At 41.5% G+C, this 25321-nt stretch overlaps 1 protein-coding gene across 4 annotated transcripts in view; it reads left to right on the top strand.

Moving 5' to 3' along the window:
- The first annotated feature begins 5120 nt into the window (after window positions 1-5120).
- Window positions 5121-25321, top strand: part of actn1 (actinin, alpha 1) — a 63143-nt gene continuing 42942 nt past the window's right edge. For all 4 annotated transcript variants that reach the window (XM_014998577.2, XM_014998575.2, XM_014998574.2 and 1 more), the window contains exon 1: window positions 5121-5554. In XM_014998577.2, the coding sequence (XP_014854063.1) occupies window positions 5456-5554 (99 nt within the window). In that variant the 5' untranslated portion in view covers window positions 5121-5455. The remainder of the gene's footprint in view (window positions 5555-25321) is intronic.

Below are 25321 nucleotides of genomic sequence, written 5' to 3'. Positions count from 1 at the left end.
GGTCACGTCGAGGGCGACGCAGCGTTAACGAATCTATCTTTATTTATACAGGCGAGGTTAGCCGAGGTTCTCCTCTTCCTCCACATTCCCAACTGGGAGGAGCCCAGTAGAACCACGGCCTTGGAAGGTTTTCCTCCAGAGCAGACAGACGAAACGGTGCAACGTTAATGTTACTTAGAAGGATGAAGATGCACAGAAGAGTTCAATTTCAACACTGCGGCCGGCAGGGCTGATGCTGAAAAGTGGGACTGTACATGCAGAGTTCTGATGTGATCCCACGTGGCGTTTTAACCCAAACAGTGGGAACCATCGCCGCCCCGGCAGCAGTTTTCCATACATGGCTCCAGCCTTAACAGCGATTGAAGAATTCCCCTTCCGAAATGACTGGAATACCTTGGGTGGCTGCCAGAGACCAAACACGACGCGCCAGCTCTTCACATGAGCCTTCGGGGAACCGGCAGGAGCGTTCTCTTCTTCTCCAAACGGCTCCGTTTTGGCGTTAAGAGACATGAAACCAGTCTTTCCAAAAACGGCTCAGGCTTGGATCAGACGGAGAACATATGTTACCAAAAAATTTCACAACTCGCAAAGAGTATTATTGGATTAGGTCTGAACTTTGACTGGGCCATTTTAACACATTAGTTTGCTATGATATCAAACTCTGTAGTTATATAGATCCAAACAAGTCTTTCTCAGCTCCTAACAGATTTTCTTTATATAATTGGGTCCATGCGTCTTTCACATGGACGCATGTGAAAGACGCATGTGACTTTCTTGATCACCTCTGATCAAGAAAGTCATCCCAACATCATGATACTGCCACTACCATGTTCTTTTAGTTTCCCTCCAAGTAGCGTAATAAATGTTAGTTTTGTTCTAACGTGACCAATTGACTTTTTTTCCCCTTCTTCAACATGATTGCTGTTGGGGCTGGACAATAAATCAATAACAATTATATACTGTGATAGACACGTGACCTGTATCAATAGATAATATTCTAATAGAATATTCAATAATTTCACTGAACTCTAATCCAAAAAAACCCAGCATTCTGGGAGTTATAGGCAGAGGAAAAACATCAGCTAAGCAAAGTTGGTGGCATGGACTAACTCACTCGCTCGTTGGTTACCTAGCAACAACCTGTTCAGTAAGTTGCGCAGCAGCAGTTTCAGGTTTTGCCACTGTGCCTCATAACTACTGAAATATAAACAACGTGGAGTGAAAATTGAAGATAAAACAGAAAAGGTCACACCACCAGTTCGGCAGCATTTCAGATTTTTACGATAAAAAACTAATCAATTATTATTGTTATCGACTGATGTGAGACACTTATATCATGATACGTTTTTCAGCCATATCATATAACTTTCTTTCAACACTGGCTTTTTTTTTCCTGCCACTCTTCCATTTATCGAGTATAAAACTGATAGTTGTCCAGATGGATTTACACAAGAAATTAAATTACACACACAAATGAATTTAACAGTGATTGGTCACACTAAATCTTCTTTTGGGGATGCAGAGTAAAGTGTGGACACTTTTAATATCTTAATTTGGAATTATTTTGCAAACCATACAGCACTTTTCTGTCCTTTACTTTTTTTCACAGCTAAAATCCACAATAAAACACATTAATATGTGCGGCTGTAATGTAGCAAAAGGTCAAGGCACTGTTAATGCCAACTGTGCAGCTTGCAGGTAACTAGAAAGAGCAATGATTTACAGGGCCATGGTTTGCAGCACTGACAGGAGGAGCCTCTTCTATCATTAGGCCAGCAGGAGCTCATATTGGCGGTTCGTATTGGGGGCTGACGACCTTTCAATTTCAGTGTTGAACTTCATATTTTATGCTTTGAATCAGTAGCTAATAGACTTTTTGCAAGTAACTTAAGCTAACCTGAATATTTACAAGCCTCCTTTTGATAGACTGAAATAACTTACCTATGTCAGCCAACTCTCTTCCATTCTTAGTGTTCTGCTCCTAAAAGATGGAGACTTAGAAAGCTTTATTTTAGCTTCCCGTCATCTGAGGACAACACGACTCAAACGAAAAAGAAAAAACGCCGCCCATTCCCCACCAGGAATAATGTTTCCGCCATTGTTTTAGCGCCCCTGCTAGCTCAGCGCCCCTATGTGTCGCATATACAGTGCATACAGTCTATCACATTAATTAGTAGCTAAGTACAGAGGAAACTTCAACGCCATAAGAGGGCCATTTTTGATATAAAAACGAGGAGTAAATTTTCGCCAAAAAATCTCAGAAATTTGAGATTTTCAGAAATTTTCTGAAGTCCAAGTCAAAAAATTTCTGAGTTTGAAAAGTCAAACAAGATGTCTTTTGAAACTGATAAACTTAAAAAACAATTCTGGAATATTTCTGAGATTAATCTAAAAAATTTGGAGTTTTTTGGCGGAAATGTACTCCCTTTTTATTTTGTAATTATGATTTTCTATCTTTAATGGTCCTAATACGTCGTCGTAATTTGGGAGATAAGACACCAGAACACCAACCATCGTTCACGACAAACGAGGAAAAACCCATTTAGCTTCCTCCGCTAACGCTCCATTAGTGTGGCTGAACACTCTTTATTCTCCTCAAGTATCATCTTTTATAAACAATTTCAATCGGAACTTAAATATTAACGCAAAGGGAGTTATTAATTTGTCAGTCTGAATATTCTACATCGCCAGACAGTTTCCTGAGTGCTCCTGAATGTAACATTAATGAATCTCTTTGTTTTGCAAATGGCTGAGGGCTAATTAGCTAATGGAAGTGTGTATAATTATCACAGCGGCAAACGGAGCTCCGCTACTTTTATTCCCTTCCATCTGCAGAGGGCTGCCGGTCTGCTGTTTCCTTCAGTTCGGGTCGGAACCAGGCAGGCAGTGAGCTGGCAGTCTGCTCCCCTTTCCCGTGACATCACTTTCCCAAACACTCACCACTGGAAGTTTGTCCATATATGGAAGAGCTCCACTTTCTCCTGTCAGGGCTATCCTACTTTTCTGCTCCGTGTGTGTGTGTGTGTGTGTGTGTGTGTGTGTGTGTGTGTGTGTGTGTGTGTGTGTGTGTGTGTGTGTGTGTGTGTGTGTGTGTGTGTGTGTGTGTGTGCGTGTGTGTGTGTGTGTGTAAGAGAGAGCGAGGGAGACATTAAGACGAAGAGTCAGCTTACCTTACAAGGCAGACGGACTTGGGCATTTCTCCACATACTTTTACAATTGCTGATGTTTGACACACCTTTCTACTGTCCTATAGCGGCGTTGCTCTTTGGTGGGTTGTGAGAGCAAAACCTCTTGAGTTCACATCTCTAAAAAACACACACACACAAAAATAAAAAATAAAAACAACTTCCTTCCACCTCAACAGTAGAAGAAGATAAGAATGAAACAGTCCCACAGTGGCTTTGAGCTTCTCTTTGCTTTGCCACTTTTCGTTTTTTTTTGTTTTTTTTAGGCTATTTATTAAAATCCATTTCAGATTTTTTAGGTCACGTTTTTAATATTTATCAAGCAAAAAGATTATCAGTATAAATGGTATTTTTAGGTTTGGCTGTAAAGATTTTACATTTACGCCATTTTGAAATTTCCACCTGCTGAACGCATTTAAGAAATATGGATGGAAGTTGAGATTGACCAGGGATCTTTGTTTATTCTTTTTTTCCAAAGTCACATATCCATTTTTAAAACAACAGACTAGTGGAGACATAAAGTTCCTCCAATAAGTGTTGAACTCTTTCGCATTTTGCTGTGGAGAAACCAAAAACGTACGCGTTTTAGGAGAGTCGTATCTTTAGAACCAACACAAAATTGTGGATCTTCGCATAAGTGAAAGAAAAACACTTGTTTTACAAACAAAAATCTGAAGAAGGTGGTATTTAATGAGTCAGTCTTCTGGATTGAAAATAATGCATTTTTATTTAAGAGCATACTTAAATAAAAAGACGTTAGCACATGCTTACAAGGGCCCAGTCAAAGTCTAGATATCAATCTAATTCACAAACATTTTAGTCTCTAGATGTGCAAAGACTGTTGTCAGATCTTCATTGAACGCAGATCCTTTAAAACAGTTTGAGTTTTTTCTGTGTTTAACTGAAAACACAACAACTCCATTTTGATGCGTTTTTTGGCACCAGGCTGACCCATGTCCGGATCATTGCAATATCAGTTTGTGCAAAAATGATATTACCCAATGATGCATAGAATGATATTCTTGTCCTTTCTTATTTCCAGCTGTTGCAAATTCAGACTTTGCATGCCAATAAGATAAGCAGCATGGTGGACGGAGTCTGTAGCCTGCAGCAGATTGTCATGCCTGACACAGATGATGATGCCCAAGGAAGTTCATGTTTTTTTTTTTTTTTTACATATTCTGCATAACAAGCAGCTGACAAGGAAATTAAAAAGAAAAGACCCAAAAAGAAAGGAAGGTTGCAAGACACAGAAAGTGGGAAAAAGATAGAGATAAAGACAAAGAAGGGAAAAGAGGACAAAATGGCAGATAGAAAATAGGAAGAAATAGGATGTAAGGAAAGACAGCAGAATAAGTCAGAAAAAAATAAGGGAGGAAGGAATGAGGCAAAGAATTAGACAGAGGAAGTGAGAAAAAGATAGAGACAAGAAAGAAAACAGAAAGAAAGTGGACATGGAAGGATGTGCAAAAAGAAGAAAGGATGGAGAAATGCAAAGAAGAAAAGGAAAAGACAGGGGGATTGACAGACATGTTCTCATGGTCTCCTTTCTTTTCTTTTTCAGACTAAGAAAATAGAGGGGGGGGATTAAATCCCACGCTTTTCCACTCTATGTAGGAATCCTGTGGAAAACAAGAAACAGGACCCCATTAACTCAAGGACCGCCACTGTCTGGTGTTACAAACAGTTTTGTCCGCCGCGTAAGCTGCTGCAGACGGTCAGCAACGAGACTTTTAATCAATGTTCGTATAAAAATCGACGCCGTTTCTTTTCTCAAACCTGAATAAAGTCTTTCGTTTGGCTCAACCTGTGCATGCAACCTTGGACATAAAGCCCGGCCGCTGACAGCCACGGCATCCAATGGGAGGCCGGAGGGCGGATTCCGTCCCGAGCGTCGTCCAATCAGATTCCAGCAGCCAGTTATTGATTCCAATTTGGCTGAGGCAAAGTTTTTGCGTCTGTCGCTCCTTCGATACAAGACCTGCCTACAGCTTCCAGCGGGCTGCTGCTGCTAGGAGGGGAATACGGAGAGCAGATAGAGACAGAGGCAGAGTTGGAGGGGTGGGAGACAAAGAGAGAGAGAGAGAGAGAGAGATAGAAAGAAGAGAGAGAGACAGAGAGAGGGAAGCCGGGGGTTGGACCGTTAATTTCATCCACACACACCGAGGAGAGTAGCCCGTATAGCCGCAGCGAAAACATCACCTCGCCTCGCTGGGACGCAAGCAGAGAGCGACCGCATCCAGCCAGCGTTCAGAAGACCCGCGGATAGTATGGAACACTATGACGGAGAGAACGACTACATGCAACAGGAAGATGACTGGGACCGGGATCTGCTCCTGGACCCAGCCTGGGAGAAACAGCAGAGAAAGGTGAGCCCGACTGACTTCCCGGTGCCTCCGCTGCGGAAGCGGGGGGTTTTATGTGTGCCGTCTGCTCTGCTTCTAGTCACAATAAGACGCGGTAATGTTGTTGCCACGCAGCAGTGCGGGCACATTTCCTCTTCAGGGTGACTCAAAGTGGGCAACAGTTTAATTATGGGCCTATTAAAAAAAAAAAAAAAAAAAACACCTGCGAGACCTTATCGACTGGGCTTCTGCTCCCAAACTTTTCTCCCTCTTCCTGGAAGATTAAAATCTGTCCCGGAAGCAGCATCCTGCAGCAGGGAGGCCCACCGGCCCGAACGGGTTTGCAGAAGGGAGGTGAGCCGGGCTACGGGGGGCGCAACAGATGTCAGCCACGCGTTGGACTGGCCACCTCCTGTCATCTGGTCTATGATGCGACTTGGATTAGGCCAAGATTAACAGCCATGAACCGTGCGCGCGCCTTTATGGAAAACCTCATTTCAAATTCAACTCGAGTCGCTTATTAGTAATTTTTTTTCTGAAAGTGCTCCACTGTCTGTTGTGCTTTGGACGTCCATATATTGTCCCAACTCTTTCCCCCACGCGCCTCACAGCTGCTACTCCCTCTCTCTCTCTCTCTTTCCACTCTTAACACAGGAGTTTGATATGAATGGTCTGTTTCGAGAAGGGGGTGTTGCATACTTTTCCTTCTCTTTGAGAAAAAAAAAGAAGGGGGGGGGTAGAAGGAAAAACGCTGTGGAATCTGAGTAAGCGTCGCGGTTTGGGCTGGGCTTGCATGGGAGCGAGCGTGCCCAAAAATGGTAATAATCGGCCCCTCTCGCTGCACTTGGAAAAACTTTTCCCCAACTTTCTTTTTCTTTTTTTCTTTTTGCTCAGTGGTAGCTCACGGCTCCCAGTTTCCTGGATTATGTCATCGGCAGGCTGCTACCGGTCCTGAGAGCAAATACAGTGGGAAGTAAGAGGGGCAAAAAGGTGGTGCATCAGGTGGACATCATCTCATTCATTGAAGCAATGGAGCTGGAGTCCAGGATCACCTGAAATACAGAGGCGGTCCTACATGACATGCGACCCTGAGCAGAATCTTATGTAAAAGCACCACTGTTGATCCCCTTTTTCTTTTTCTTTTCTTTTCTTTTTTGGAGGGGTTCCATGCTTGAACGTTGGACATTCCTCAGATAGCATCACATCATCATGCATCAGTTGTGTGTACATGTAGCCTGGCCATTCCTCTCCCATGCAAATCCACTGTATTCTCATCTCTCTTCAGTTCTCAGCTGGGGTTTCTCCCAGTGATCTGGATTTCTCCATTAGAATTTCAACCGGGCCAATCAGCGAACAGAGGAAGTTGCGGATGATGACGCTGATTATTGGCGGTGTTTTGAAATTGTAGTCTGTCCATTGTATGACGTGAACGAGGCCGTAACTTTAACAGCTGCCTTGTTCGGCTTGGCATATCTCTCTTTGCGATAGAGGAGGATGCTTTTTATGGTGTAGACCAGGGGTCTCAAACTCCAGGCCTCGAGGGCCGCTGTCCTGCAGTTTTTAGATGTGGCACAGGTACAAAACACTGGAAGGAAATGGCTTAATTACCTCCTCCTTGTGTAGATCAGTTCTCCAGAGCCCTGCTAATGACCTAATTATTCTATTCAGGTGTGGCGCATCAGAGGCACATCTAAAAGTTTCAGGACAGTGGCCCTCGAGGACTGGAGTTTGAGACCCCTGGTGTAGACAATTTCTGCTAAGTGTCGAACTGGCGCATTACATGCGACACGGCCAAACGTTAGTTAAAACTTAAACAGAGTCCACGCCTTCAGGAAGCAATTGTCTCTCAAAAGTCGGCGCTCCGTACCATCTGTACGAAGCAAAGTGTAGAACCAAGGGCTGTTTTTTACTTGGCTAGCATACACGACCAGTTACATACTGTTGCACCAGTGGATGTCTTCCCTGTGCTGCTTTTGTTTGTTTTTATTATAAAACATCACCATTCCTGGGTTTCCTAGAGTTGTAGGTGCATAGCTCAGTGGTAGAGTTGGGACTGAGCTACTGGGGTCACACAATGCAGTCCTTTGATTGGGTGACAGAAAAACTTTTGTGATGAGCACAAGGTGTTGGTGCCCAACATTTGTTGTTGCAGTAGTATGATGCCACATTGGGTTGATCCAATGAAAGTGAAAGTCCAATTGGCCGTAGAACCTTTGATTTAAAAAAGAAAAAAAAAACTTTCATGCCTTTTCAAGGCTTTCTATATGTTGATGGATCCTTCACCCCAGTGGAAGTTTTTGATATTCTACTTCTGTGACGTTGACTTGGTTAATGTTCTCCCAACATGTCTCCTGAAATCCTCAGAGCTTTATTTTGTTTTTAAAGACATCTCTGACTTTGCAAACACAACTTCATTAGGCTAACACAGCATGTCTATTGGTTTCCTGTTCAAGGTATCGGGAGCAGATTTTTCTCAGGGACTTCTGATGGCGATCTTTTGCTCCTGCTTTTATGTCCGTACCAGATTCTGGCCCCATAATCTGGATTTCAAAGCTACAATTGACAGTCATCGGACCCAACATTGTTTTTCCAGTCCGTTAGTGTGAGGTTCTGGTGAGCCTGGTGAATTGTAGCCTCGGTTTCTTGTCCCCAGCTGACAGGAGTTGCAACTGGTGCACCAATAGGCATCTTTAAGGCTCAACATGCCATACTTTCAGAGATGGGGTTGTGCGTACTTTGGTTGTGGCGATTGCTTAATTGCCGTGTAGAAATACCTTCTCCTGTGCTGAGCTGCATATTTCTGCGCCTGCATGACCCTCACTGATCTAATCATCCATCAGAAAGCAGGAATGTTTCAGACAATCCGCTCCGCGACGATAAAGCGGTTATGTTGAGATTCGACCATACGCACAATTACAGGCTGAGAGGGATGCACGCTGAAACACAAACCACTTAAATTCCTTCCAGGATTTGGCAGTAAGCCTTGCAACAGAGAACCTGGAAATCTTTCATGTCTGCTGAATCGTTCCCTCCTCAGTCTTTCTTTAGCTTCTCGCTTTACCTTCAGCTCCTGTTTTCTGCCCTTGAAGGTATTTTTTCCCCCTCTATTCTAACAAAGCACGAGAATAGATAAGAGAAGCACAGCTGGGACAATCTGTAATAAGACGTAACTGAAGGTAGCTCAGTTCTGCTTTCCTCTGTCGCCTGAAGGAAACCTCTTGAGGAGACAGCGGACGGTTTACTACCAGAGCAACCCTGACCGCGTTTAATGCGGTTAGAGACTTTGCTGAAATAGGGGAAGTGAACGTAAGAGAGGTGTGGATGTTCAGCCAGGGTCCGCTTCTGCAATTTTCTTGCAAAACCCCAGCATGTCGGAGTGTGCTTAAATATTTTGTGTTCCATTCAAGTCCAAACCTGCCGTGCAGGAATAAAGGCGCTGGCATCCTCTTATCTCCCGATCTTAATGTCTTTGCAGACCCCACCTACACTCCGACTTTAAAGGCACAACCTTTACATGTTTTGCTAAACCGCGTATTAGCGTCATTGATATTCAGTTTAAATGATTTACTGTTTTGTGAAGAGGTATTTGCCCACTGACTGATCCATCAAGGAGAAAATAAGTTTAGACCCACCTAGCCCTATGTGAAAAGAAATGATGAACTGTGTGTGCCAGCTCTGGCTGTTTTTGGTCACGTCGCAGACTTTGGATCATTGACCTGCTGCTTCACCTAAGTGGACCAGAGCTTCATTTCACAATCTGATGGGTGGAGAATCTCCTATTTGACAGAAGAATTACTTGTTCTGTTGGCTATGGCTAGCTGTCCAGCTCCTGAAGCAACAAAGCTGCCAGGCTAGCAAACCACCAAGTTTGACTGATAGTGTGATCTTCTTCTCCTGAAATGCTGTCCTTCTCTTTCCACAACGTCCCAGTTGCGTGTCATCACAGTGTTTTCTCAGACGGAGGTGTTCGATGGGCCCTTTGTTGTTTCTGGTCATCAGTGGTTTTCACGTTGATGCTTTCCCATGGATGCTATGTCTGCCTTTCTGTTGCATCGTTAACACTGGGTTTAACTGAGGTCTGCAGTGGTTTGGTTGTCACTGGTTCTTTCCTGACCTTCTAGACGAATCGTCGATGCAATCTCAGATAACCTTGGCAGGCCAGCTTTTCCTGTGAAGGTTTAGCTCCATGTTTTGTTTTTTTTTTCTTTGATGAATAATTGCTCTCAATGTGTCCTGATGTCTCTTATCACATTTTTTCCTTATAGAAGTCAATTAATTTTTGTAGATTGCAGCACCCTGTTGCTTTTTGACCTCTTACGGCCTACATCATGTTGTCAGTGAGGATCTGTTGTTTCTGGCAGTAATCACTTCTGGGTGTTGCTAATGTAAAAAATGTGCTTCATTGCAACTTAATCACAATTTAACAAGGTTATTTGACATATTTTTGAATAAAATAAGTTTAAAACTGCATTTTTGGATTTCCTCACATTTTGTTTCCTGTTTAAATTAGTTTGATTTGCAGTTTTTGCTCAAGAAAGTAAGAACAGAAGCAATCTCCTCTAAGCAGGCTAACACCTTTTATGACAGTATGTATCATCATCGTCATCTTACCCCTGCAGGGTTCAATCTTTTTTTTTTTTTTTTTTTTTTTTTTCAGCCTTTTCCCAGCTGACAGGAAGCGTTCAGGTGTTAAACGCTGCTGCTAATTTGCCTGAGTTTCTCCTTATAAGGACATGAGTTTGCAGTACCTTGGAGCGTCCCTGCCTGCAAGCTTCCCGCCTCCTACTTCCCATCTCCCACACCCTTACCCTGACTTTCCAAACACTCCCAATGAATCCGCGCTGACGTCTCCCAACTCAGGCTGCGAGTCAGGTCTGAGATAAGAGTGACTGACTTCACAAGTTCAGACCGTATCCTTTCAGAAAAAAAACGGAAGAAGTAGTAGGAGGACAGCAGAAGATTTTGCTGAAAATGATCAGGCTGTTGGTCAATACCCAAAGGTCAAATTTGTCCTGACCCCACAGCCAGAGACAGGAACAAGCAGGTCTGCCTCTGGAGGAATAACAGTTCTACATTTTCAATTTTTGTGAAAAATGTTTCAAAGTAGCTCTTTTCGAATTTTACTGTTCTTTTACGGGAAACGAGGCGGGCTGCTACCAAGTTTTAAAAGGTTACTGTTGTTAAGTTGCTAACATTTTCCATCATGCTATTCCTACGGTCTGGAAGTGGTTTTGATAGGAAGCAAGAGGAAGTAGCAGGATCCTCAAGAGTCTGAATCAAGTACAGAGTAACACAGCGACGACCCACTGTGGACTGCTGGTCAGCTGGGAACAGCTGGGTCACCGTAAAGACAAATCCTGCTGTTTGGAAATGTTTCACCTCTCGAACAGTACAGAGTCAGTAAATGTAGTGGATATTATTATTTTTTAGAATAAATGAAATAAACAATTGGATCATGATATACATTTATGTTGATGTTGTAATGCAGTGAAACTGCAGTGTTTTTATTCAGTGTCGTCATACCAGACTGTACCTAGTATACAGGCCCTGTGGCATTGGGGAGATGGGGGGGCATAGGGGGCATTGCCTACTCAGAGTCAGCCGTGCCCCCAGGTGTTTTCATATTTTCACCTTAAAGTGGCAAACTTTCTTTTGTTCCTATCTCGTTTTGATACAGTAGGGGCTTCCGCACTTCCCATATCTGTGCCCTCTCAGTTTTTTCAGCTGTTATAACTGTTTACTTGTTAACAAGTCGTGAGGGTTTTTTCCAAGCCGCCTTCAAATGCAACATGAACGCTGAGACACTCGCGCTGGGTTTACACCTGTGCAGCAGCGAAGGAGACCTGCTGCTGCTGAGCAGAGCTGCACAGGTTTGTGTTTGAATTATTGCAGCAAACCAACAAAACGCAAAGAACTTTACAGTTTCCCCCCAAACTAACCGACTGAGTTGGGTAAAGCTGATGGATGCAGGTAAAGTTAGCTAAAAGATGACTAGCTAATATCAATACAGCACCTTAAGCTTGTTAACAAGTAGCCTGTAGGCTACCGATGTTGTCTGTGTTCAAAGTGGGCAGTACTTGTTACATTCACTTGAGTAACTTTTTGGGGAAAAAAGGTTCTTATAAGAGTAATTTTACTGCACTGTACCCATTTCTTTCTTCCATCCATCCATCCATCCATCCATCCATCCATCCATCCATCCATCCATCCATCCATCCATCCATCCATCCATCCATCCATCCATCCATCCATCCATCCATCCATCCATCCATCCATCCATCCATCCATCCATCCATCCATCCATCCAGGGAGGGTTGCTGGTGCCCATCTCCAGCTAACGTTCCAGAGCGAGAGGCAGGGTCCTTTTCTTTTACTTGAGTAATATTATTATTGCTACATTGTTTAATTTGTCCCCCCCACCCCCGCCCACTATACTTGTCTGAAGCTGGAGCTGCTAGCATAGTTGCTATTGACAACAAGAAAAACATCCAGCAAGAAAATAGTCTGCAGAGTGGAAAACTGTTTTCACAAAGCTGTTGATGCCATGTCTGTAAAGCAGCGGATTGTAGGCTAGGGATCGGAGCAGATTGCCCAACTAATTAACCAGCTGAAATAAACTCTGGTAATATTCTGTACCTTGTAATTTTTGCAATCGATATATTACTTTTTCTTTTTTTTTTTTTTTTTACAGCAGTGGGAATAATTGCTGCTTTTCTGTTTTAAAGTATTAGGATTTACAGACTGTGTTGTATTATTATAAGCAACTAATATGAAATTGGGTAATTTTTAATCTAACGCTGAATGAATTTGAACAGTAAATAGAAAAAAACCCCAAAACAAACAAACTTAGAAAGCTAATGGTGGCTATTTTTAAGAAATCAGACGGATATGAAAAAAAAAGAAAAACAAGGTTATAGGTAAAAAAGAAAGCTGGGTTTTAGTTTCCTTATGTTCAGGAATGTTGAAATTACATTATCAGTGTCCAGGAAACTGACTCAGCACATGAGTGACTGCGTATGACGCCTCAGCTCTAGTAAAGAGCCAGAAGGAGTTGCGTGTTTTGTCCCACAGCAGCATCTGTTTGCTAGATTGCATAATAGGATGTGTAATGTCAGCTCTGGCTGCCTCACAGCGTGCTTCCTGTAATCAAACTCCCCCTAGTTCGCCTTTCAAAAACGTACTTTCTTAACAAAAGATGAGCGTCGGAGTGGCAGTGATGCCTCAGGAAACCACAGGAGTGACACAGCATTAATTTGCCTTTTTAGAAAGAGTTGTGTTTTGTACCTGAAAAGCAACTGTGATCATACAAATGTCAGCAGATAAAGACTAAAAGTTCATATGTGTAAAGTCAATGCAGTTGCTACCATCATACAGCTGATTTTAACATTTAGCTCAATAGCTACCTCAAAATTGTATTTCAAATCTAAAAGTTTCCCCACAAGATGCAGTATTTAAAGTCAAAGTATATCAGCTTGATTTTGTCCATAATGAAAATCATAACAGTTTATCGCAGCTACTCACTGATTTTCAGCCAAAACAAAAATACTAAGAAAAACAAAGGAGGTAGAAAATAGAATATTTTGTAATTTGCTTGGAGTCTTAATTGAAAATCCAAATACGATTACGTTTTTGCAGCCTCAAGTGAAAGTTTTAAAAAGCATTTTGTGTTAAATATCCACACTGATATAGAAAACTGATCATGCTAGATATGAAACTTAAAAAGAACCTCACACGTAAAATACAGATATATAATCTCTGAAGTTTTAGGTTATTCTGAGCCACGACAGCTGGATGTGGCAACTGTTTCAAAAAATGTTTGCTGCAGCTTATGAACTGCTTGTGTTGGTCAAATTCAGCGGTCCACACAAAAGTGCATTTGGTCCACTTTTTGTTTTTGTCTATTTCTAAAGAAGCCCCAACACAAGACGACATTATAATTGTTTCTCTTTTTGGGGTTTTCACCAAGAAATAAACACTTCCTAAATCTCAGATTGTGACATGGCGCTGTAGTTCTCCAGCTACAAAGCAGATGCCAGCTTCAGTAGTGTTAGCAGCTAACGATTAGCCACGAGCATCCTTACAAATAAATTGTATTTTGCCATTTTATCATCAATTCATAAAAAAAGCTGCCATACAAATGATTTAATGTGGTGTATCGTCTTCAGTTCTCTCTTTTTCAACCTGTTTTGTGGCTCTAGTGGCCCTTACCAATCAAGACGTGGGCAGAGAGAGACGGGGCGGCCGTGCAGCGGCGGTCTTGATTTTGGAAATTGACTGACCAGTCTTCATGAACTCTATCAGCACGGTGCAGCAAATCAAGAACTACTTCCTTTCTTTCTTATAAATAAGAGTCTCAAACTTGTGTAATGTGTGTGAAGCTTATCATATTTTCTTACCGTGAGAACTCATGTTTTTCTCATTATCAAAAGATAAACATTATCATATTTTCATTGTATCTGTTGCATTGGATCTAATCTCTCCCTGGAAAACGTTAAGTATGTGACCTGTCTGGCCCTCAGATCGGTCATGATAGCTCAGACTGCTCTGTTAGCCGAGTGCTTGTATCGTCTGTCTGAGAAATGTTTCAGCCAGACTCCCAAGTTTACTGAAATACGTTCTGACACTCTTGCTGACTCCGTTGAGCATCTGCTCAAGTCATAACAGGAAGTTTTATGTGTACGGGGTTGGATAAATATTTCTTTGAGGATGCAGAAGGGCTGTCAGTTGACTCCAAACAACCCGAAAGCTTGAAATTACCCACAAAGCTCTCTTCTACCCCGCTAGAGATGTTGTAGCTGATTCTGTGTAGACATGATTAGGTTTCTCTGTTTGACTAGACAAATTCAGTGGAGATGCAAACAGCAGTTTGAGCTAATTTAAATTAAAATGATCTACAAACGGTTGTAAAAAAATATTTTTATCCTTTCTGTGATCGTTAGCTATTCATAGTTTGTGCAGCGGAAGTGTCCCACTCTGTGTTTAAGGATTGGTTCACACCAGCCTTGTTTGGACAGCTTTAATCAGACTATAGTTTGTTTGTCTAGAAAGTTTGGTTCGTTTGAGGTGTGAATCGAACTGATGTGGACCAAAAAGATGAACTCTGGCCTCTACAAACCTTTGGTTGGCAGATGCAACCAAATCAAAAGCGAGTCTAGCGCTAGCGGGACAAATGTCTCGTGGTTTGTTACTGAGGGCAAAAGTGAAATCCTACAAATGTCTGATGCCACTCCATTTGTTGTTTACATTTTGTGCTCAGTGTCTTCTTCTGAGGTATTTGTGTCATTTCCTTCAGTAGTTCTGGGTGAGGGGGAGAACATATTTTTCAAAGGGTTTGGATCGTTTTACACAGTGCAGTGTGAAAGCTAACAGGAAGCTTTCACCAGCTGTAAGTTTTGGTCCCCAATCGAACACAGTCTCCTGGACTGTCCAGTGTGGAAACACCCAAAGAGAACAGCTGTAGGAAAAACGGTTTGATTAGCTTCTTGTATTAGCAACTGGCATTGCTAGCGCTGCTAGCTTCCTTGCCTGAACTTATATTTCCAAAAGGTTACCAGTATTTCCAAACTTGTATGTTCCATTTCAGACGGGTTTTGAATGTTCACAGGAATAAAAGGGATCAACTTTGCTATAACAGTTCAGCCTTCCTGTTGTCTGCTGGAAGTGTTGCTCTCTCTCGATCCATTTCAACCAGACCTAATCACAAAAATGTCTTAATGTTTTTGCTCTCTCTCTCTTTTACCTCCCTGTTTTTCCTCCTTCCCTCGGTACCAATGTCCTGTTGTCATGGCAACCTGATGACTTTACTAAGGTGAGGTGACTTTACTGATTTGAAAAAGGTCCAATTTGAGAATCTCCACCCATCACCTGTCAGGGTCTACCAAGCTGAAAATTGGACAACTTTGGTCGTCAGCCAAATTCTGTGCGTATTTCTGGAAAGACTTGAAACCGGTGGACGGTACGTGGTGAAGCAAAAGACACTGACCTGCATCTAATCCCTGTTACATAATCCCACCCTGTCTGCTCTGGAGGGGTTTGTTCTGCTCTTGAGAGCTTGGAAAAGTAATTTCACAAGACCTTTGAATAGGACTGAATGCCCTTACTTCTCAAGCTGAAGGGAACATCGTCTCCAACTCGCTTTGCTGTCGGGTGTCTTTATCGACGGTCCGTCAAAGTCCGGCATTTTAACGTTGGGATGAAGAACAGAGGAATGCAGTGGGGTAAAAATAAATCTTAATGAATCTCAGATGATCTTCTCTAAAGATTTAGGGGATTTTAGGAAAAAATATCTTTTGACCCGATGTGGATCCTCTGTTTTTTTTTTTTTTTTTCTTAATGATATTACACATCCTAGTGATTTGAGGACGCTGTCAAAAATATAAACCCCTAATTGTCCTTTTTGTCACATTTTCATTTGCCGTTGCTGTAATTTCCCAGCCCTTGAACAGAGCCTCCTTTATGCGTCTCAGAAAGGTGAAAACTTGATCAGTGCCGAGTTTTTAGAAAAAAAACCCTCCACTGTTTGAAGAGTCAAATGTGAGCAATTATGAGCGTTCTTATCCGAGCGGCTCCAAATGCCAGGGCACTGATGCAAATTCTTGCATTGCTTATGTTCTCAGGCCGAGGCTCCAAATTTAGAAGTGATCGTGGAGCCCAGCTATATTTCATCTAATGAAGTTTTCACAGAGGGCCGGATGAAGTGGTTTGGACGGTGACACTTTCTCACAATGGATTAGAGCGTGTTGTATATTTACAAAGATCTCAGACGGGGAGGATTTTCGATTATATCTTCGTTTTAAGACGGAGGGTCAAGGTGCATTCCCTGTGGAGGGTATGGTGCTAAAAGAGGGCCAAAAAATAAAAAAGGGTTTGGGGGGGCTCGCTCATGTTTCCAATAGCGTGGAAACCAAAGGGCGGGCTTTGTAGGTGATCTGTCTGCATGTTTCCAAGGAATGTTACTGCACCACATGGGAAGGATGTAGTCGAGTTGTTCCACCGCTAATGCTATTAATCAAACCACATGCACTCGAGAATGCATGTGCTCACCGAGAAGCCTCTCTTTGAAGCCAAAGGACGGCGAGGGAGGGTGGGGGGGATTGTACAGTACTTGGAGAGTTGGTGAACACGTGAGTGTGCTAGCAGCTGCAGTGCGCTCCGTTATGTCTAAAGAAAGGCTTTAAGTAAACAGATACCGTGGTAAAAGCAGGCAGGCGGCACACCTTTCCATTCAGGAGCTGGATGGGTGGAGCTCAGGAAGACGCAGGAGAGGGGCAGTGAGTGGAAGAAGAGGCTCAGACAGAGGAGCTTTCAGGGCTCTGCACAAAGGAAGTGGCTTCAGGAGGCCTCTCCGTGTCGCCGTGTCAACCCGGAGTCAATAATTTAGCAACCCCATCGAACCCCCGGAGTATTGCGTATCCAAACGCACTTCCTCTGCAGGTGTTGCCTTCATAACATGCTTGATTTGTCAATATATAGCAGCTTTACTTGTCACTTAGAAATGTATAAAATTATTCACATTATCTTGATTCATTGCTTGCCACAAATATTTAACATAAAGTTTCTTTCTCAGTTCATATTTGTCATGATGTGCACTGACCCCCCGACACACCTTTTATATTTATTAAATTTTTTATTTTTATTATTATCATTTATTGTTATATATTTTTTTATTTTATGTATCTATTTTTTATTGTTTGTGGGAAGGTATTGGGATTATAAACAGCCTTTGTCTTAAGTATTGTTGACTTGTTTTTATCTGTTCTATATACATGTACAAAATTATAAATAAAATAATTAATTTTCAAAAAATATATAAAATTGCAACCAGGGTTAGGCCTGTATCGTATATCATTTATCGTGATAACTTTCTTATCATAAGATTTTTAATCGTTTTCACTATAAATTCCAATTAATAATGTTTAAAAACTCCCAAAACTGTTCATATTGTTCGTATTGCTACTTTGTTCAATAAAAGTGTATCAGTACATTTTGAAAATATGCTTATTGTTTGTGCTTTAGTGACACAGGTCACATTATGTGTGATCCTAAAGAAGTTTTTTTTTATCTGTTTAAGGAATGCCATCGGCACTCTAACTCTTCAACTTGTTTTACTCTTTTTTTTGTTTTGTTTTGTTTTTATCTAAAAGCTGCGACTGCTTTGTGTGCACTGAACTTATCGGTGTATCTCTTTCCACATGAAGAAACTGTTTCTTCTTCTCTGGATGACTGCTGCTGTTGCAGAGACTCTAGAACCACGAGAGCTTTAAAGACGACAGCAGAGCGGGTTAAAGGTATTTTTATGTGGCAGAAGTCAGACGGCACTAGAAGCGTTATCGTTCAGATCTTCCTGAAGCACAACCTTGAAATATTTTATCAAAAAATCTCCTGCTTGCCTCCCTGTTGTCTCTGTTTTGTTTTGTTAGATGTGGGTGAAGATGGTTTTAGGTGCAGCAACAACAACAAAAATAAGGGTTGCCTTTCTGCAGACTGAGCAAATTAAAATCCTCCAGTCTTCTGTGTTGGCGCAGAGGGTGGTGCGTGCCAATTATTTATTTTATTTTCTCGTTTGCTTTGGGTCGTAAATGGACAATCACAGCATTTGAACAATGTAGACAGGATGTGTCTTACGGGTTTATTTGCACTGCGGGCAATTAAGGCTAATTCAGACGGAGTTGGCTTGACTGCAGTGAATCAGCCCGCCTAGGTGGTCACAGCAAGATAAGCGGGAGCAAGTAAATAGTGGGAGGTTAAAGCGTGGCGGTGTGTGTTCCTGTGAGCTCAGAGTGACTGTAATGGTCTGTCGGGTTTGGGTTAATGGCTCTCTGGAAAACGGTGTGACGAAAATCGAGGCCAGAGGTTCTCTGCTCTGCTGCGGTAAAGCGGGACGTTTATCGATCGTCTGAATTTCAGTCGGTGTCAACCATGGATCTCCTGATTTACCCGTGCTTCGGGTCAGAGTTCACACCCTGGTGGGCTGTTCGAAACACCTGCTGATGTTGGTGTGTGTGTGATGCCGTCTGCACATGTGAACTCTGCTGCAGGAGAGTAACGTCTCTCCCTGTTGGCTTCCTGCTGCAGTGACCTGCGTGCCCTCGACGTCACCTCATGTTTGACAGTAAACAGTGGCAGTCCCGTGAGCGCTCACGGCAGATCCTGTTACATGCTGCAACAGGTACCGCCCCCTTGACAGACTGATACCTGGTCACCCCGAGCGACGAGCAGGCAGGCCTGCTGGTTGTTGCTGTGTAAGCTGGAGGCGCTGGCATGGAGAGAGACACTCCTGTGGTCTGCTGCCTGGCGGATTATTAGTCTTGCATCATATTCAGGGTTGCAGCTGCCACTTTCTGAGGGTTACACTCCTGTAACTACAGCCCACATTTGTAAAACAAGAATGACAAGACATTTTACTAGTAATTTAGACTGTTTATACGGGTCTGCTGCCTGGAAACGGCCTGCGTTTTGAGCCAGGTGTAGTTGTCATTCCAGGCCACTAGCTGGCGCTGTGATTTTATAACGTCATCAAATGCGCATGTGCTTTTGACCTTTAGCATCTACCTCACTAACTTCCACTTCATAGAAAACAATAACCCTTCTCCATCTCCCATGAAAGTGCTCATCTAACACTAACACTCATACTTCTGATCAGTGGCAGGTTAAAAACTGTACTGAACTGAAGAGGTTAAGCAGCACAAGGCACCATGCTATCTGTGATTATGAGAATAAACCCTAAAGCTGTGCATGTTTTCACAGAAAAAAAACCCAGTGATGAACATAAAAACTGTCTTCTGTGGGAAGCTGCATGTTTAACGCTAATGTGGACTTGAACTTATTTTTCACCACTCTTAAGGATTCATTCCCTTTTCTTGGTTTGTCTCAATTCGATGATATGTTTCATTATTATCCCAATGCTTTATGTTCAGGCTATGCTTGTTTGAATTCCAGAATATTTTATTTTAATCTGAAAGTCTTAAACCTGCACTGGCGGCTTAAGGACCACAGGGAGGATGTAATCCTACTACCTGGAGCTGGACTCGCTCCAGGACACGTCTCTGCTTTCCTCCCAGGGTTCTTCTCTTCCTCTATGTATTGATAAACCTGTAGCTAATGCAGTGATGTATCCAGCGCCTCGACTTCTGTCTTCGCTGGTTCTCATTTTTGTAACCCCGTAATTTCCAGACAGTTATTCCCGTCCATCACTACGGCTGGCTTTATTCTATCTTCTATTTATTTATTTTTGTGTAAAAATTATATATATATATATATATATATATATATATATATATATATATATATATATATATGCAAACTTCATTAAATTATTTTCATGAAGTTTGGAAGAAATGACTGGTGTTCATCGCTGGACTCCATTTCTTTCTTTTCTTTTCTTTTTTCTTGGTGTGTGGTAAGTGCAATGACTCAGTCAGATAAAGGTTTTATGTAACAGGTGTTTTGGAAAAAGGTTTTCTGGTGTGGTGATCAGAGTTGAATTAAAGTGTATTGTGGGGATTAGCCACGGCAGCAGCTTGGACCGATTCCAGGGAGGGTTACTCATGACGTATGCGACATAAGCACTTTGAGGGAAGTTTCTCGCTCAAGCTAAACCAAGCCGCTGTAGCTTTCAAGATTTCACTTCTCCTTGGATTAGCTGAACTGCAGCTGATGCTCTTTTTTTGTTTTGTTTTGTTTTTTTCTTTTTTCAGCCTCTGGGACAGACTTTCAGTTTATTTCTGAAACTTTCTCGGCTTCTGTATGAGAAAATTACCTTTGTTTCAAAACGCATGCACAAAAAAATGCACACACCAACTTCTTTATGCTTTTTATTTTCTCCTCACCAGGAAGTTATTTGACTTTCCAAAATGTACAATAAACCAGAGAGCCACATGTAAACTTATTCTTGTAAACTATTTATGTTACGAGGTGCATGTTTTAAGGTGCAAAAGCTGAGGAAGCACTAGTGGAGAACATTTGGTTTAAATATAGTGATGATGAAAGCAAAACTTAAAGTTAGAAGGATGCTAATTAAGTGCAAAATGACTTACAAGGTAGCAATTTTTCCCCCTAAACATTTGACTTATGTTTCTTCTGAAAATTAGTTTAACGTTCTTACTGTTTCTGATTAATTTGTAACTATAAATAGCACAATTTTTGTAATATTCTGAGACAACAAAGATTACGAAGATTTCACTGATCGTGTCTGAAAAGAGTCTCTGATCAGTGTAAAATAGTCCAGTCCAGGTTTGGCTTGTCGTCCATATTGTTTTCAGAATGGATGTTCTAAAAAAAAAAAGTAAAATTATGTCTCAATTTATAATAATTTAAAATGACGAGTTCGTTTTCTACAAATGATCAAATGCAGTGGACATAAAATAACAAAATAGCCCTTTAAAGCAATAGAAATTGCTTTACAGCATGATCTACCTGTGGTAAGCTCATGTTAACTGGACAGTAATGGTCAACACGAGCACAATAGTCTCAACTGGACGCACGCAGTCCTGCTGATGCGAAGAGTTGCTGAAAGTCTCCTTTGTTTGAGTGCAGCGTAGCTCCTCCCAGCTCAGCACTTCCTGTGGTCAGGTGACAGTCAGCAGCGGGGAAAACGCTGCTCTGGCACAAACCGGCACCACTGGCGAGCCGGGCCGCTGCCTTCGCGTCACACGGCTGTTTTCTGGCAAACCGAGCTCCAGCTGACTCATGAGTTCTGGTTTGTGACTCTGGGCCACGTCAGACGGTTTGCTGCCACTGACGGCTCAGACGTGACTCAGGTCGTTGAGTTCTGATGACAAATCTGTTCTCGTTTGTCCAAGTCCTGCCACTTTGCTGTTGCTTACGTTCTCAGACTTCAGGGTGTGTTGATTCTTCCTACTGTGAACATGCAGGGTGTCCAACCTGAGCCACAGCTTGTGTTTTGTGGATGTTTACTTGACAGAGCATCCGTTGTGCAGTCCTGCACTAAACTGCTGAACCGAGATGTCCACACAACGACTGGTTGCTTTATTTGAATAGCATCTGCAGTTAAATTTGCATCCAATTTGTGTGCTGCAATATCGGAAGAAGGGCCCCATCTTCTTATCAGCCTGGTCAGGCATGTGTCAGTCGGGACACAAACCTATTTGTTTGCAGTCACACCAAATATGGAGACGTCACAGGAAAGATAAACCATTGCTGAGGCGCACTGCATAATTGGGTTTTCAGATATAAAGCTGCCGTAATCTTGTCTGCTGGTACATATAAAAAAAAAATCGTGTCTAAAAAGGATCTATAAATAAATGATGTGCATCATGAGTGTGAAGGTTATATCATCATCTTTAGCAAGAGATTTTTTGCAAATAAGCAATATGTCTAGTGACTTTTTCTTCTGTTAGATATTATTAATGTTTTTTTAAAAATATTATTATTCATCAAGCAGTGTGTGCCGTAATTAGCCAATCCCAAACAGTCACAGGCGGTCCTGTCCATCACAGCAGCAGTCCGTACCATTTAGTTATAAATTCCTCTACATGTGTAAAGCTGTTGCTGTCTGGTTTTCATTTAGATTATTAATATTAATAAGAATCTTCATATTTCATTCATTTAATTTAATTTAACTGCTTAAAGATAGACTGATACAAATAAATTAATGTGAAAAACAAAACCTGATAACTCTGGTAACTTCTGCAATAAAACAAGATCAAGAAGGTTTCAAATTTGACAAATAAAATCAGAAATTAACAGGAACTTCATTTGTAGTTATGAATGTACTTTGGATGGTTTTTATTTAATTTCTTTACTCTGCCCATCCCATAACATCGTCCCTCTCATACAGGTGACCATTACTTCAGATGGCTAGTTAGGATTCAATCATTTGATGCAGACATGGTGTTATAGTGACTTTTCACTAGTTTCCTCACTGAAGAGTTAACAATAAAGTTTTGATAAAGGATTTTCATTCTTATCTACTGCACCAGGACGGCTGTGGTAGAACATTTAGTGGTCTACAGTCTGAGTTCCTCCAAATGGACAAAAATGGTTAAGTATTGTTCTTTTAGAAGTAGATGATGTAGGTCAGTGCAGACCGAGTGTGCGCATAGTGTAGCTATGGTTCCATACTTTCCTTTAAGATGTCCTAAAAATCGTGTGATATCACAAATATTGTGATAGCCGTAATATTGAGAAACAATATTTTGTTTCTCAAATATTGTGTGAGAAACAAAAAGAAAAATGCGTATAAAAATAGCTAGAATGTTATTTACTTTAGGGCAGTGGTTCCCAAACTTTTTCTCCTGGGCCCCCCCTATGGCTTACAAATAGCTGTCTGGTTGAACGATGTGTGTGAGCGAACGGGGGTGGATTCTTAGAGACACCCTGTTATACGAACAAGGGGGGGAGAGAAATCAACTTTTTGGGGGGCAAAATGAATCGTAGCTGAACATAGACAACAACATCAGTAGCCTACAAGCTACTTGTTAATAAGCTTAAGGTGATGTATTGATATTAGCTAGCTAGTCATCTTTTAGCTAACATTACCTGCATCCAACAGCTTTACTCAACAGTCTGTTAGTTTGGGGGGAAAACTATGAAAAGTTCTTTGCGTTTTTGCTGATTTTCTGCCATGATTCTAACACACCTGCGTAGCTCTGCCCAGCAGCAGCAGGTCTCCTTCACTGCTGCACAGGTGTAAACCCAACGCGAGCGTCGTAGCGCTCATGTTGCGTTTAAAGGCGGCTCGAAAAACAGGCTACGACATGTTAACAACTGATTAAACAGTTTTTTTTTTTTTTTTTTTTGAACTTTTTATTTTCAATAACTGTTTTACATCAACATATACACACAATAGACATACAAAGAATACCAACTCAAGTGATGAGATTACATAATAGTGATGAATAATACAAACTAAATTTGAAAAGTACATGACCAAAAAAAAAAAAAAAAAAAAAAAAATATATAGAGGTGTCAAGGTTACATTATGTATTTAGTTATAGGTCTCCATCTTGTTTCAAAGGCCCCCATCTTAAGTTGTAGTCTTGATGTTATTTTTTCCATTATATAGACTTTTTTAATCCTATCTCGCCACTGTGCAATATTGGGAGGTTGTGGCCTTAACCAACTGCATGTTATGCACTTTTTTGCAATCAGAAGCAGAACTCTGATCAGGTATTTATTATCTTTGTTGATCATGTCAGAGGATATTATTCCTAGAATATAGACGGATATATCCATATCTAATTGAATGCCCAGAATACTCTTTATATCTGTTTGGACATTTTTCCAAAACTCGACCATCTTCGGGCAATCCCAAAATATATGAGTAAAATCCCCCACATTTCCACAATTTCTCCAACAAAGCTGAGATGTTTTACAGTATTTAGATGTGATGATTGGAGAGTTAAAGAAACGCATCTTAACCTTCCAATCAAACTCTCTCCATGTCGGACTGTTAGTTAGTTTGTGTCCAGAGCTAAATGTTTCTTCCCAATCCTCATCTGCTATTATTATGTTAGCCTCCAGTTCCCATTTCTCCTTAATTTCTTTATTGTTAACATTGGATTCATATTGCAGGCTTTTGTATATTTTTGAGATGAGTCCTTTTTTTGATTCACCTTTTGCTGTTGATAATAGGATTTCTTCCGTTTTAGTCATGTCTGCTGAGAATTTCTGCCAGTCACTATGATTCTGGATATAATGTCTAAGTTGTAGAAATCTATAAAAATCAGTTTTTTGTAGATTAAATTCCTTTTGAATTTGTTCAAAAGATTTCATTGTTGGCCCTTTAAAGAGCTGTGCTATAAATACCAGTCCTCCTTTTGTCCATCTCTCAAACCCTGTATCCATAGAAGCTGGGATAAAATCTGGAATCTTGGCTATTTTTAAAATTTTTGATATAGAGTCAGGAAAATTGAATCTCTTTTTTATTCTTGACCAAATATTAATTGTTTCCTTAACCCAATGGTTTTTAATTTTGAGATTTCTTTGAATCATCTTTGTTGTAAAGGGCAGTGTATCTAGGGACAGGTTTGGGCAGGCTCTCTGCTCCATATCTACCCATATTGCCTCATGATCCTTTGCCAACCATAGAGCTATGGCTCTCAAATGAGCAGCCCAATAATAGTTTTTTAAATCAGGCAAACCCAATCCTCCCTTACTCTTTGAGGACTGAAGTGTTTTAAGTTTAATTCTTACTTTTTTATTTTGCCATACAAACCTTGAGATTAAACAGTTTTAACTGCTGATAAGTGACAGAGGACACAGATATGGGAAGTGCGGAAGCCCCTAGTGTATCAAATTGATAGATGAATAACAGAGAGTTGGCCATTCTAAGGTAAAAACCCAGCGCATACAGTGTTCATGTTATTTTTTTCATCCAGATGGCTTCCCGCGCCTCCCCCCGCCCCCTGCAATGGCACGGCGCCACTCATAGGGGGCGCTCCCCACAGTTTGGGAACCTCTGCTTTAGGGTATTCGAAACTGCTAGCTAGAGCAGCTATTAGCATCTGTTTGGAACACGAAGCTTTTTTTAAGTTTGTCCTTTTATTTTCTGTGGTAAAGATACTAGTGGCAAGTTTTAATGGAGCACAAAATGGGCCTTAAACCGAAGTGAAAATTATATTGCCTACTACTTCTAGCTAGTGTTGGTATTTTGATCAAGGGCCAGACTTTGAGCCCAATTTAAACAGTGTAGTTCCTGCTAACGATGCACTGCTGAAATAGCCACAAACGTGTTTTTTTGTGTGTGTGTGTGTGTGTGTGCGCGCGTGTGTGTGTGTGTGTGTGTGTGTGTGTGTGTGCGCGCGCGTGTGTGTGTTCGCTCTTAAGCTC

Source organism: Poecilia mexicana, unplaced genomic scaffold (genome assembly GCF_051168715.1).
Source record: "Poecilia mexicana isolate PSO_F unplaced genomic scaffold, ASM5116871v1 scaffold_22, whole genome shotgun sequence".
NCBI classification, from domain to species: domain Eukaryota; kingdom Metazoa; phylum Chordata; class Actinopteri; order Cyprinodontiformes; family Poeciliidae; genus Poecilia; species Poecilia mexicana.
This window is presented reverse-complemented; position numbering and strand designations above follow the sequence as displayed.